This window comes from Aythya fuligula, chromosome 2 (assembly GCF_009819795.1).
Source record: "Aythya fuligula isolate bAytFul2 chromosome 2, bAytFul2.pri, whole genome shotgun sequence".
NCBI classification, from domain to species: domain Eukaryota; kingdom Metazoa; phylum Chordata; class Aves; order Anseriformes; family Anatidae; genus Aythya; species Aythya fuligula.
In genome coordinates, this window is record NC_045560.1 from 98,580,661 (window position 1) to 98,593,987 (window position 13,327).

A 13,327-nucleotide genomic window follows, 5' to 3' on the forward strand; every position below is an offset into this window, starting at 1 on the left:
TGCTTTATTTTAATGCTAACATTTTATTTGAAAGACAAAAACAAACAAATGAAAAAAAAAACCAAACTTGCCAGTTTATATTTTACATTTTTTTTAAAGAAACAAAAGCAGTTGTATTGTGAAACAAATCTTTTCAACATGAACTTGCATTGGACAATTGCAGTATATCCACAACTAAATAATTGACATTCTGGACTAAGCAAGAAATACAAGGTCACCTTTTTTTTTTTTTTTTCTACTTGTTAATGTCAATGTCAGAATTTTCTTCAAAAATCCCCATAACATTTCAAAAGTAGCTCACAAAATGAACTGCAAAATGGTATTTATATGAAGCACTATTTATAAGAAAAGCAAAACTCTGACAGTGAGAATATCTTTTCAAAAAAAAAAAAAAAGCACATTTCGTATGTAGGACTCTCATCTAAATTTAAGTGGAAGATACAGGCATCAAGTTATTTTTTTTGTATGTGTATAATCAAGAATTTTCTGAAATGTAGCATTCTGAGCTCTTCCCTAGGAAAACTCTTACGTGATACCATGAAAAAGTAAGCTACTATTAAAAAATTTGATTCCAGATGGAGAAAATACTTAATTTGATGGCATATGTTTCACCAGGGATATTTTAAAGTAAGATTCTAGAAAGCAAAATGTCACCTGTTCTTCTTTACAATAAAGGGCACCAATTACAGTATCTAAGCTTACCTGATCACCTTGTCATTGTAATGATGCACTTTTTGTAATTTTTTGCTTATTTATCTGTTTATAAAACATACATGTAAGTGAAAGTATTTTACTCTTTTGATTATGTTAGACAAAAAAGAAGGCAGGGATTTACCCTGAGATAAAACAACATTTGAAAAAAAAAACAACCAGTGAACAGAACAATACCTACTGGAGAGGAGGGGGGTATTTTTATCCTCTTTTGTGTCCTAACGCATTTGCTTTAAAATAATCCCCTATAATAATTCTCAGAGCTATTGTAACAAGATTGTACTATCCTTTTCAGTGAACTCCTCCTAGTAGCTGACCTTCACCTCCTGCAGCGTGCATATCTGTTACCTGCCTATGAGGATATTGTATTGAGAAGGTTTTACAGAAGTTGTTCCAGGAATGCAGTGCCTCCATGGATCTGATCACCTGAATCAAGCCTAGGAGATAAAGCTCTTCATGCTTCTTGTACTTCGTTATCATCTTGCTGGCCCTGAACTACTTGTGAGCCACCCTCTGTATAAATGACCATGCTTGTTAACTGTTCTCCTGCTCTATCAGGGGATACAGCTTTTGCTTCTATAGCAGTACCAGCCTGCAAAATCTCTTGAGACCCAGCTGTCTCTATCACAGCGTGCGAGTACACACCAGGCTCATCCTGCATGTCCGGTGGCAATTCTGTGACAATGTAGTGGGTTGCACCTTCTGAGAAGTCGCCATCAGAACCCTGAACCATGGCTTGAGCTATTTCTTCGGTGACGATGATCTGTGATATTTCCCCATCCGAATCGACTAAATCCATGTGTTCGCTCTGGACACTGAGCGCGTGGCTACCAGCTTCCTGCATAATTATCTGGGAGCCTTCTCCAGCTACCATATGCACAGTCCCTTCCTCATTTACAATGACCTGAGTGACACCTTCTTTCATCAGCTGGTCGGCTGCAGCCGTATCACATACAGCAAAATGTAACACTCCTTGGACCATTTTCTTGAAGGCAGCCTGAGCTCTCTCCTGAGATGCAATTATAGCCGATGGGTGCATGACCTGCGTCACTACTTCCATAGGTTCGGTATCTTCCTGAGTCTCCTGAACTTCGTGGAACATTTGTATTTCTTGTCCCCCTGCATCACTGGGGACATTGGGCGCCTCTGGGTTTGGCATTTGCAAGAAATCTTTGTGACTAGACCTGCTTCTGTCAAGGAGTCCAGATTTGGTTTCCACTTCACCCAGCTCTGTTACAGCACAAAGCAGGGCATCTAACGCTGACGAGGACTCTTGGGGATGGACTGTAGCTTCAGAAGCATCTAAAACTTCTTGTTGCATTATCTGCTGCAGCACAGCACTACTGGAGTCAGGAACTGCATCTATAGGAACGGCCTCCTCCATCTCGGCTCCTGTTACAGCGCCTTCAACCACCACCACCTGCGTGGCACCATCTGCTAGCTGCTCGGTAAGTATCTGCCCTGGAACCACACCACTCACGTGCGAGCCGTTTTGGTTTGTAGCTATGACTTGCCCATCCTCCGTAATATGGACGACCCTGGCCATCTGACCAGCCATTGCCAGCGTCTGAAGGGTAGCCGCTGCCGTTTCTTCCGCAGAGACATCGATTGCAAAGTCGCCGTCATATCCTTGGATAATAATAACTTGCTGAACTTGTTCAGGCGACTGTGGCTGCCTTCTGCTGCCCCGAAAGGCCTTCTCTTTAACTGGAGATACCTCTCCCAGTGATGCTGCGGTGAAAGGACTCGCAGTTTCCACAAAGGTTGCTCCTTGCCCCTTCAGCCGGCACTCGTAGGACTTGGATACAATGCCTGCAAGACAAAATACGCTGTGAACGTGGTATCACGGAAAATATCAGTTCATTACTTTAAAAAACTGTAGCTTAAATGGAAGAAAATTCCTTGACAATTTTTAGATTTCACTGGCAGAAAACACAGATAAAATGAGCAAGCGAACAAAAACAATTTGCATGTTTTCCAAATAACATATTTACAGGTTGAAATAATTGCTGAGTTTAACAATGCTGCAGCCTATTAACAATTTAAATGTGTTTTTTTAAAATATGCTGTACAAAAAAAGCCCAGATAAATACAGTATACAGTTAAAAGCCATTAACACATCTTTTATAGAAAATCCTACTGGTGATACTTGGGTACTTCGGCAACAAATTTTAGGATCGTACGTTACGTTAAACATATCTGGGTGTGAAAAACTGTGGCTGATCTTCTTAATACCCTGCTTTGTTGGCGAGGTAATTGCCATGCTGTCAGTTTGATGCCGTTGTCTTCCCCTTCATTTCCCACCTAGCATCTTCTCCAGCACACCTTACTGGCTCAGTTCACTAGCCTAGTTACCTGGAGAAAACGCTCGGCAGTCACCCTAAGCAGGATATTTTATGCAACTATCGCCCAGAGAAACCTCAATTACACTTCTTAATTACTTCTACGTGAAATCAATTAATAGATAAAAATACCTTTACCTCCACGTTGCAACTGCTTATTTCGCCACTCAGTCTGCTTTTGGGTCAGTGAAGGCCTTCTCCTCCATTCTCAACACTAACAATGACACTTCAGCCAAGCAAACAATGCCCACGGCCGCACAAAGCCAAGCCCACCACCCTCAAAACATGGTCTCGGGGTTACCCTGCCGCCCTCCTTGCCTTTTAAGAGGTTAGCCAGACATGACTGGCTGCACCCTGCGACCAGCCCCATGGCAGAACAGATCCAGTATTCGCTGTCCCCCTGTCATGGTGCCATCCCCAAGCCCCACTGCAGCTCCTGCAGGGCCACAACCAGAACACTCTGAGAAGAAAGTGGGACCCAGAAAGAAGAAAGTGGGACCCAGACACTGAGATCAAGACAACGGTTTGGTGCCAGGTGGGCCTTGGGAAGACTGATGAGGCCCCTGGTGCTGAGGCTGTCCCCACCCACGTTTTAGCTGTCAGGCCCTGATCCTACAGAGAACTACAGTGGGCTCTGAAAACCAGAGACTCATCTGCTTGAAGGTAAGTTCACACTTACAAGATGTGCTACACTGAGACTGAGCACTTGGCATCTTGCAGCCTCTAGCAAGTTGATATGCTAAGGTGAGTATCAAGATAATATTCCAAGGTAACACCAGTGCCTGAAAGGCTGGGCACTTGCTGGCATTTATCTATCCATCTATCCGTCTTTTTTTCTATTACAAAGCTTCTTGTGGAGAAGCTTATGAAGCACAGGTAATTGTGTTAAGCTGAAAGGCTGCAAATCACTTTCAGAAGTCTCAGCTGACGTTACACAACTTTCTCCATCTTAGTTTGCAAGGCAGGTTATCTTTGGAAAAGAAAATTAACAATTTAAACCATTAGAGTGTTTCCAAGTGATGCTGCGTGATGTATCTGGCACATACAATTGAAGTACATTTTGTCAGGCGTAAGCTGTGAGGAGGCTTACTGTGGTACGACTGGTTCTTATCCCCACTTTTCCTCTGCTCTCTGTAGGCTCTGACATTCACGAGACCCCCCAAAGAGCAGAAAAATAGGAAGGGGAAATCAACATAAAATGACAATTATCTTAGCTCCTCCACATTTTATAATAGAGTAGAAGTAATTAATTCTCTCAGGAATCTTGCTTTGTTGACATGATAAAAGAGGAGCCTGGCAGTGATGTGGCACAAAATCAAAATAACTCTACAAATCATGCATTTTCCACAGGATTTCAAAATCAAAATAACTCTGCGATCATAATTTTCACATGCATGCATCAAAATCATGACATCTTTCCCCTAAGATAATGATAATTTATGTACAGGACACAGCATCGCTGCAGCGAGGAGAAGCTCCGGTCTGGGGAAGGGAAAGAAAAAGGAAATCCATCCTGTTTTCATCTCCTAAAATAATTGCCGTACCCATGAATCTGTGCAGCTCCGGCCTTTGCTGTGCAATTGAACAGGAAGTCTCCTGGGTGAAGAGCTATCCAGTGAATCCCTCGCAGCGCTGATAATTATGCCATTCTGACTGCTTACTTAATCTATTTGAATCCAGAGGTGAGTTAAGCCACTTCCTGACCATTAAAGTAAACTACATGGGTAAATACTGCTGTCACTAAGGGGTGTGATGAAGCTTAACTACACCAACATCTTAACCTCAGCTCGGTGCAACCCCAGCTATTCCATCACAGTTCATAAATGCGATTGCAGGTCCATCTTTTGATTCAGCAATTTAATAACTTCGAGTGCTGTCAGTACTGCTTTGAAAAATGGCTCCTATAAAATGTAACAGCCTCAATCAGATTGTAAAAGATTCACCCACTGAAGATTCTTCCATTTCAACTATAATGAATTAATGTTGAGCTATGTAGAAGTTCAAGTGTCATTTAAACTAATGTGAATCTACTGTAACTTTAAATTTTTACTGGACTATGACCAAGAATTTACTGGGAACATCAGCTTCAATTTTAGTGATTTTTCATGGTAAATATGAATTGCAGATTTTACTGGTTTTCTTTTGTTTTACCAGTGAAAAGCCAAGTAGGGAAGATATTTAGAAAACAACATATTTTGAGGCTTAGCTGCTATTTTGACTTTGAAACAGCACATTTCTATAATGGAGCGCTGCTATCCAACACAACATTTGCAGGAATTTTTATGTATTTAAGGAACATGTCACATTATTGGACTGTATGTAGCAACAAATCATGTTGTCCTACTAAATTCAGCCTGCCTCTCACCCCCTCTTAAAAGCCGGCAAAGAGACAGGGTAAGTGTTGGCTGACATGGCAAACATAAGCTGCAATACAAGCCCACATTAATATTAGGAAAACTGGACTTGTTGCTGATTGCATGTCACTGCAAATTAAGAAGATACACAAATAGGCATTAAAATGACAAAATATAATGATACGAGAGCTCATATTCAGACAATTTGTAAAGAGGTGTTTCATATCTAGGGGTGCAATGATCACAGAATTGGTTTCTTTCCAAGAAGTCTGTCATTTCAGCAGGACCATTATTTATCAGTCGGAGTCCTGAGCGACTGTTAGTTTTTTATTTGAAAATGTCAGGATTTTTTAGACATTAAATCCATATTCGCAGGTTATTTTAATTCTCAGAGACCACAAACTCCCAAAATAGGGCTAAAAGAAATGCTTTGATGTTTAATGTGCTTCTGGGAAACTACAAATAGGGTTTAGTACCTTTTTCCCTCTCTTTTCCTCAGTACCTGACTTCCTTTTGTGTGTCTGTTTTATTCTTTTGTTACTGTCATCATTTGTTCCCCACAGAATAAATACCTTATTCTTTTGTTAAGCGTACATTTAATTAAAATGTACAGGATTTGTGCAGTAAACTCGAATGAAACAAATAAAACAAGGGCCCCCTCTCTTGAAGGCATACGTTGTGAATGAAAAATGTCATTACAGACTAAAAAATTTTGCAGTAAACAGGGCCTACAGAGAGAAGTTTCCCCCGTAATGACATCCATAAAATACACAAATGGCACTTTTAGTACCATCCTGAATATGGCATTTTCTGTGCTCTACACACAATCTAAATGGTTTGATCATAGAGCATAATACTCCATTGGGTTTATAGAACAATCAATGTTCCATAAAATGATGTATTTATCCAATAGTAGGCTCAGCAGTTACTGGTGTATGACATTGTAGGACACTGGCTTTGTACTGTTCAGCAGCACACATGCTGGCTGTAAAACTTATCTAACACTACTTCAACAACTTCATCTCATCTGTGTCAAGTAATTTGTTGAAGCCTCAGCTTGGTTTAAAAAAACTTGTAATAAAAATTCATAGGATTTTCAGGAGAATGAAAGCTGATGACAATAGAGAGGTCACATTGTGGCGCCACGCGAGGGGTCGGGGGTCAGCTGCAGTTCTAAAACAGAAAGTAGATTTCATGCATCGTGTAGCAGATAAAGATGGCATTAAGGAGACTTGTCTCAGAAAGAAATGCGTAATGCGTTAGGAAAGTCTCTGCTAATATTATATGTAAAGCACCACTTTGCTCTCAAACAGCTGCCTCTTCAGAATTTTAAACTTGCCCAAAAGTTGTAGCAGTGGCTGTGCACGGTGAGGCTGGGCTGAGGATATCCTTCATGAGGAGCACCTTTAGGACAAAGCAGTAAGTCATAGATGAAATAATCTGGTAGGATGACGGAAATGATCTGCATTTACACAGCATGCTTAAAACAGCTATTTTGCCTTTCCTGCGAAAGTTCCAGGTGACCTGATTTACAGCACCCTATCTGACAACACTTAATTTTTCATACTTGATTAGTATTGGTAATTAGGCACATTATTTACTGATACATACAAATATTTTGTATCTATTAAAATGTAATGAATATTAAACAACGTGAATGCAAAGAAACATCTTTTCTTTCAACTAAATGCAACCTTCCTACAATTACAAGATATTGAAAATTCAACTTACATTGGCTATCACTTGAATGAGCAACTGATGTCTTTATTTCAAAAGTTATTGTCTATGTAACAATAAAATATTTTGACTGGTATGGTAAAAGCCCACTATCCAAGTACATAAAGGAATAATTTAGGCCCTGATCCAGCTCCAAATTTCTGCATTTTTCTTTCATTCATTCTTTTTTTTTTTTTCTTTTTGTAATGATCTTTAAATAATTAAGTGCAGTCTAAGAATTGTAGCATGACTATTTTCTTGATTTTTGGAGGCCATAATAATAAACCACATTTTTAAGATCTCTTCCTTAACCATAGTAAAAGCTGTTTCAAAAACAGCATTTTCAAAAACAGATAGTTAAGCTACTAAATAAAAGAGGTTGTGAAGGCTCATTCATATCTTCTACTGAAGGAAGAAAATAGGATGGGTCAAACCAAGAAGTGAAATAAATCAGCAAGCCAAAAGGGCTCTGTCAGAACTATTATGTCCACAAAGGCAGCATATATTTGTAAAGCAGTACAAATAGATATACCTATGGGGAACTTAACCAGCTCCCTAAGAGACATAAAAAAAATTCCACCGTTGACAGAAGGTACGTAAATGGTAATAAGAGAAAGATACCAATGCAGTAAGGGTTTTTTCTTTTCAGTATATTTTTACTGTAAAAAGAATAAATAAATAAATACCATAACCTATTCCAAAATACTGTGAGTAGTTCATCCTATACTTAAAAATCCAGAAATGTCATGTTTCATGCTAAAACTCAAAACATCCTTTGCTTTTAGCTTTATCCTTTGTCCTCCATCATGTTTAGAAATTTCAAGGTCTTCTAAGAATTGTTTGTATAAAGGATGAAGCTCTAACCTTTCGGGTACCTTAAGCAAAGTGGCAGATGTCCGTTTAGCTATCTTAATATGTAAAAGGAAATAATTTTGCATTTTTTTCTTCTGATAACCAGACTGAATTTTTCTGCTTGTTATTTTTACGTTGCATACCTTACAGGACTATGTCAACAGCAACAACAGAGAAGCAAAACAAGAAACAGCCACCAAAATAAATAGCTGGGCCATTCAGTTACGGTGTTTAGGCAGGTGGTTAGGTTAGGTTAGGTTAGGTTAGGTTAGGCTAGGTTAGGTTAGGTTAGGTTAGGTTAGGTTAGGTTAGGGTTGGGTTGGGTTGGGTTCCTTCCAATGCCCAATTAACCTTTGGGAAAAGGCCTCTGTGATAAATTTCAGCTTTTTTGTTGTGTTTAAGGTCAAAAATGAATTCTACAAAGCCTAGTGTTACAGAAGCTATGCAAATAGAAACTGCCACTGACCGCAGTAAACGGGTAAGGAGTTAATGTATAGATTTTACAACTGCCCAATGTGCACAGTGCCAGACTTTCTTGTAGACTACTTTTTGTCTTTACACACTTGCCACCATGCAGGCCTTATCTTCTCAAGTCCTGCCTGGGAGCAAAAGTCTCACTGAGGCATATACAGCAATTACCTGTATGGACAAGTAACATTAGGAATGTATTTGGAGTACTTTAGCTAGTTTTTCCAAAGCAATTTAGCAGCTGGAGATGAGGGCAGCCAGCCTGGACATTTCTTTGCAGACCGGCTTCAAAGGCCCTCAGTTTGGGAACAACTGACATTGATGCTACACGGATGTACTTTTTCTGCTTTAACTCCTGCAGCGTAACTGCAGTGCTTTCTTAGCACCTTTAAACCAGAATCCAGATTGCAAAAGAAACCGGTTGTGCTTGGTCAGACTGCAGAATTCTGTTGCCTGGGCCTACAGAGCATACAAGATTACATGAAAAATAATAGGAATGCTAATATGAGAAAATCAGAAAACAAACAATCAAACAAACAAACCACAAGCTCTGATCATATCACAAATTATTGGGATTCCTAAAATGTGTTCTAACTCACACTAACTATTCTGCTAAAAAAAAAAAAAAAAAAAAAAAAAAAAAAAAGCCCAAACTACTTTTTGTCCTTATTATCTCTGCAAGAGTTTCTGTTTTTCAAGAATATATACATTTAGATCCTGGTCTCATAAACATTTATTTATCAAGAGTACTGCTTACTGCCATAGTTAGCCTCAATAGTCTCAAAGGGACTAAACATGGTAGCTTGCATTATGCATTGTGTTTGCATAATCAGGCCCTTGGGATTAACAATTCTGAAATTGGCTAGCCTTTCCCAACGCTTGATGTACATATATGCACTAAAGAGAACAGACACTTGTAAGGGACACCAAAAATAATAAAAAAAATCATGTTATGAAATGATCAAGCAGAAATTATATTCTTTCATATACCAATCAAATCTCAGTCTCGTGATCTCATTTATTTATTTATTCTGATTTATGCACCCATTCAGTAAAAAGCAGCACCTGTTCTTTGCTCAAGGGCATGTCTCAACCCATCTGAAAAGCACGGCAGCTTTTAGGCAGAAGGTTTGTGAAGAACTAAAACTAGTAAGTTTCCTTGGTTGTTTTTGTTAGTTAAGATAACAGAAATTAGCATTTGCTCTGCGATAGTCATCTCTGCAATTCATTTATAAATTCAGCTACGTTACAGTGTATGTTCATATCTTTCCAGGGTAAATTACGGGAAATAACCATTTGTCTTCATTGTAGACACTTTTGTATGTATAGTAGAAAACAAACCTCTATTCAATAACTGCACAGAGGCACCATTAAAATCAAATTTACAGTAAACAGAACCTGCAGCTGGGGTAAAACACTAACTGTTAGTATTTTAATTATCAGCGAAGCTTTCGGAGGTCTAACATCTGCTCATAGCCAAATGACAGCAGCTGCTCGCGTACACTTAAAACAATGTGAATTTCTTCTATAAATATTAAAATGAATTGTATGTTGTGTGTTCATTGTAGCTATATTCCTATTAAGCTGTTTAAGTGTATAGGGCATTTTGAACTTCTTTCTTGTGGCAAATTCGTAAAGGGCTGACCTCTTCAAAAGAATGAGAGGCGAAGACAGCAAAAATTCTTGAGTCTGTAAATTGAAAATGTTTAGAGACAGTACTAGAGGTCACCCTCTGCCAAGATGTTGCTAGTAAATGCTAGCAAAACATCAGCAATAAGTTCTGATCATTGTGCACTATAGTAACTTCAAGGACAGGACTTCTCAGCAGGCAAGGTGTCAGGAGTCTATGGGATGGGTTATAACAAAAGCTAACACTCATTGAATGAGTAGAAGCAATTAATGCAGAAGAATTACCAGTAAAAAATGTTCTATTTCAATATTCAAAGCATCGGAGGAGATGAGCGTGCTGTCTTTTATGGACTTCATCAAAATCATACCGGAATGAGCACTGATTCATATGATTAGAAGTAATAATCTGTCAGAGAGAAGGAGCTCTGCTGGGCCAATATGAGATCAGTTAATTTTGCGAACAAGGGTGAGCTTCATAACTTAACTTTGCAGCTTTTTATCTGGACGCTGACATACAGCTGATATTTTCATTTTCATCTCCCATTTGCTGGGAATTTAGGAAAGACAACTGGAGAAGTGACATGCATCTGTTCAAATGGTAGTGGCTGGCACAGTGAGCAAGCGTTACAACCAGTTTCAGAAGAAAACAAGGTGAAGGAGGCTGGGGCTTTAACTTACAAATAGATTCAATGGAGAAAGACCTATTTCTGTGCTTTTATAGCACCAAATGTAATACCACTGGCTAATAATATTTATACATTTTTGCAATGGATCTGAAGCTAGAGAGGAGCTTTAGATGGTTTAGTCTGAAAGCCATAGGTCATGCCATGCTATGCCTTGAAAGAAAAATATTAGGTGCTTCAGCCCTACATGTGTAACCTCCAACACAGGATCAACCACAGCTGTTCCCGAACTGGTACAAGGCATAAGACAAAGCTGAATTAATTACGCAGGCAGTTGCTGAGCTTTTGCCATCTGATTTCCTACCCCAAAGGTCAGTGTCAGTGCACTGCGTCCCACTACTTCTGAGACGGAGGGAACAGGGCTGGGTAGAAGTGGAAGTGGTCCAGTTACCAGGGTGGCCTTCCCCTCTGCTGGCCCCATCGCTCCACCTCAGGAACAGGGAGCATCAAGGCTTATAATGCCTAATTCTCAGAAAAGATGTTGATATTTCAGAGTGTCACACAGGCTTAGCAGTAACCACAGGATTATTTAAGAAATGTGAAGCAGGGTACATGCTGGTCCTGGAGGGTGGGATGGGAAGCGGAGGCTGGAGAGACGGGTAACTCTTTTATACCACTTTTGAGGGTCGAGTTTGTGACAAAGTCTTCTTTTCATGATTCACCTCTGGTGAAGGGTGGAAGCAGCATGTTTCCAGCATATCTTCAAAGGAAGAGCTGTTCCTATAATTGACCCTTCCACTGACAGAAATGTATCTTCAGTGCTACTGATACAGTAGTACCTAAACGAGCTGTCTCCCACTTCCAGCGTTAGAAGGCACGAGGCTGTACGTAGTTAAAACAAGACATAAGACACCAAAGGTGGAGCTCTTGGAGCCACCGCCGAACACTCCCGATGCAGGAATTAAGGTGTCAGCGTGCCACGGCTACGTGCGACGTGCAAAGTAAACCACTGCACCATGGTTCGGTACAAGTGCTCAGAAGCTCCTTACTCCAGGTGCTTCCACCCAGCTGCAAAGTTGTGCTTTTGAGATCTGAATCATTTCCATGCTGCACTGTCAATAAAGCTACCCAAGCAGTTGGTTAGCCAGAGGTAGAAATCAACAGCTTTTAGGTGGAATACACAGATAATAAGAAATTGAGAGGAGGTGTTGAAAACATCACAAAGAGCAACAGGATGCAACATAAATAAATTCAACAATGAAAATGCAACATTCAACTTCTGCTGCTGCATACTGGTGCTCGTGGAGAAAGTTAATCTGCAAAAATGAGACTAAGTGAGAGATAAGTCCCTTGAGAATTGTAATGCTGAAGAAATCTAAAGAATGACAGTGGTCATCAAATTAGATGCGAGTTTATGAAAAGATAAAGCAGGAACAGAAAACAGGCCAAAGCAATTGTTAATTGCAGGTTCAGAAGCATGTCTCCTGCACATTGCTCTGGTATGGATACAACTGAATTATGTCTCAGCTTCACTAGGGCAGAGACACTGCCTAAGGAATATTCAAAACAGTGAAACAAGTTATTAGAAGGTTGGCTAGCATGGAAATATTGAAGTTTAAGTGCACATATTCTGGCAACAACAACCTCTAATTTTTTTTGATGCAAATGCTGAAGAGGGAGGAAATTTTTTGTCCCTTTTGGATCACCATAATCTGATTTTGATGAAACGCTAAAATATTCAAGCCACACTGTGGGAAGAAGTTTGGCCATGGTGAGCAAGGGATGCCAATTCAGCTACCTACCCCTTCCAGGTGCCAGAGCAATGAGGCTCCCACACTGAATAAATCAACCACACGAGAGCTGGAATAGGTTTTAACCCAAGTCATTGCCACTTGCACTGCAAACCCATACCATCCCACAACAGTTCAGTGAAACATGGCATGCGATCCTCCAGTAACTACTTAGTTAACTTCTGTAAACAACTCCCTTCTGAACTGAAGTTCACCCAAGACTGCGGCGCCTTGAGTCTTAAAAAGCCAAAGAATTTGCAATGACTGTCAATCACACAGAGCATGAATCCTACTCAAATACGGACTAGTAAACAAACCCTGCCATTCTGTCAGGTCATTTCATTAGCTCTTCTTATTTTTTAGCTCATGAGGCCCAGTTTAGACCAGAAGAAGAAGGAATATTTAAAAACTTATTAGTGATCACATTTTTGTAATACATTTTAAATTCCACTTAGTTGTTACTTTTGATAGTACTTGTTCAAAGATTTATTGTACATATCTGTCTACAACTGATGCCAAATAATGTTTAAAAACATGTTAATGAAATGATGCAAACGCAATGGTTCCTACTACGTTTATCTATAGCATGTTGCACAGTGCAGTGAATGCACTTCTTACTCTGCTGTTACACAGAACTGCTACAGCATTATTAGTGGTAAAATAAGTGGACTCCAAGCACTACTGCTATTACCGGAACAGTTCACGTTTTTCAGTGCCATAGACAAAATTTCAGAGGAAGGTACGATAATTTCTGTGAAAGTGGTAAAGCTTGTGATATATGACAAGACAGGGACCAGATAACACCCTCCCACTCCCAAAAATAAAAAAAAATAAAAATAAAA

The 13,327-nt window shown here is 39.6% G+C and overlaps 1 protein-coding gene across 1 annotated transcript in view; it reads right to left on the reverse strand.

Annotated features, from left to right (window-relative positions):
* Positions 1–240: 240 nt before the first annotated feature.
* ZNF407 (zinc finger protein 407) overlaps positions 241–13,327 on the reverse strand; it is a 333,749-nt gene continuing 320,662 nt past the window's right edge. The window contains exon 9 of the mRNA XM_032182317.1: positions 241–2,523. Coding sequence (XP_032038208.1) covers positions 1,166–2,523 — 1,358 coding nt within the window. The 3' untranslated portion in view covers positions 241–1,165. The remainder of the gene's footprint in view (positions 2,524–13,327) is intronic.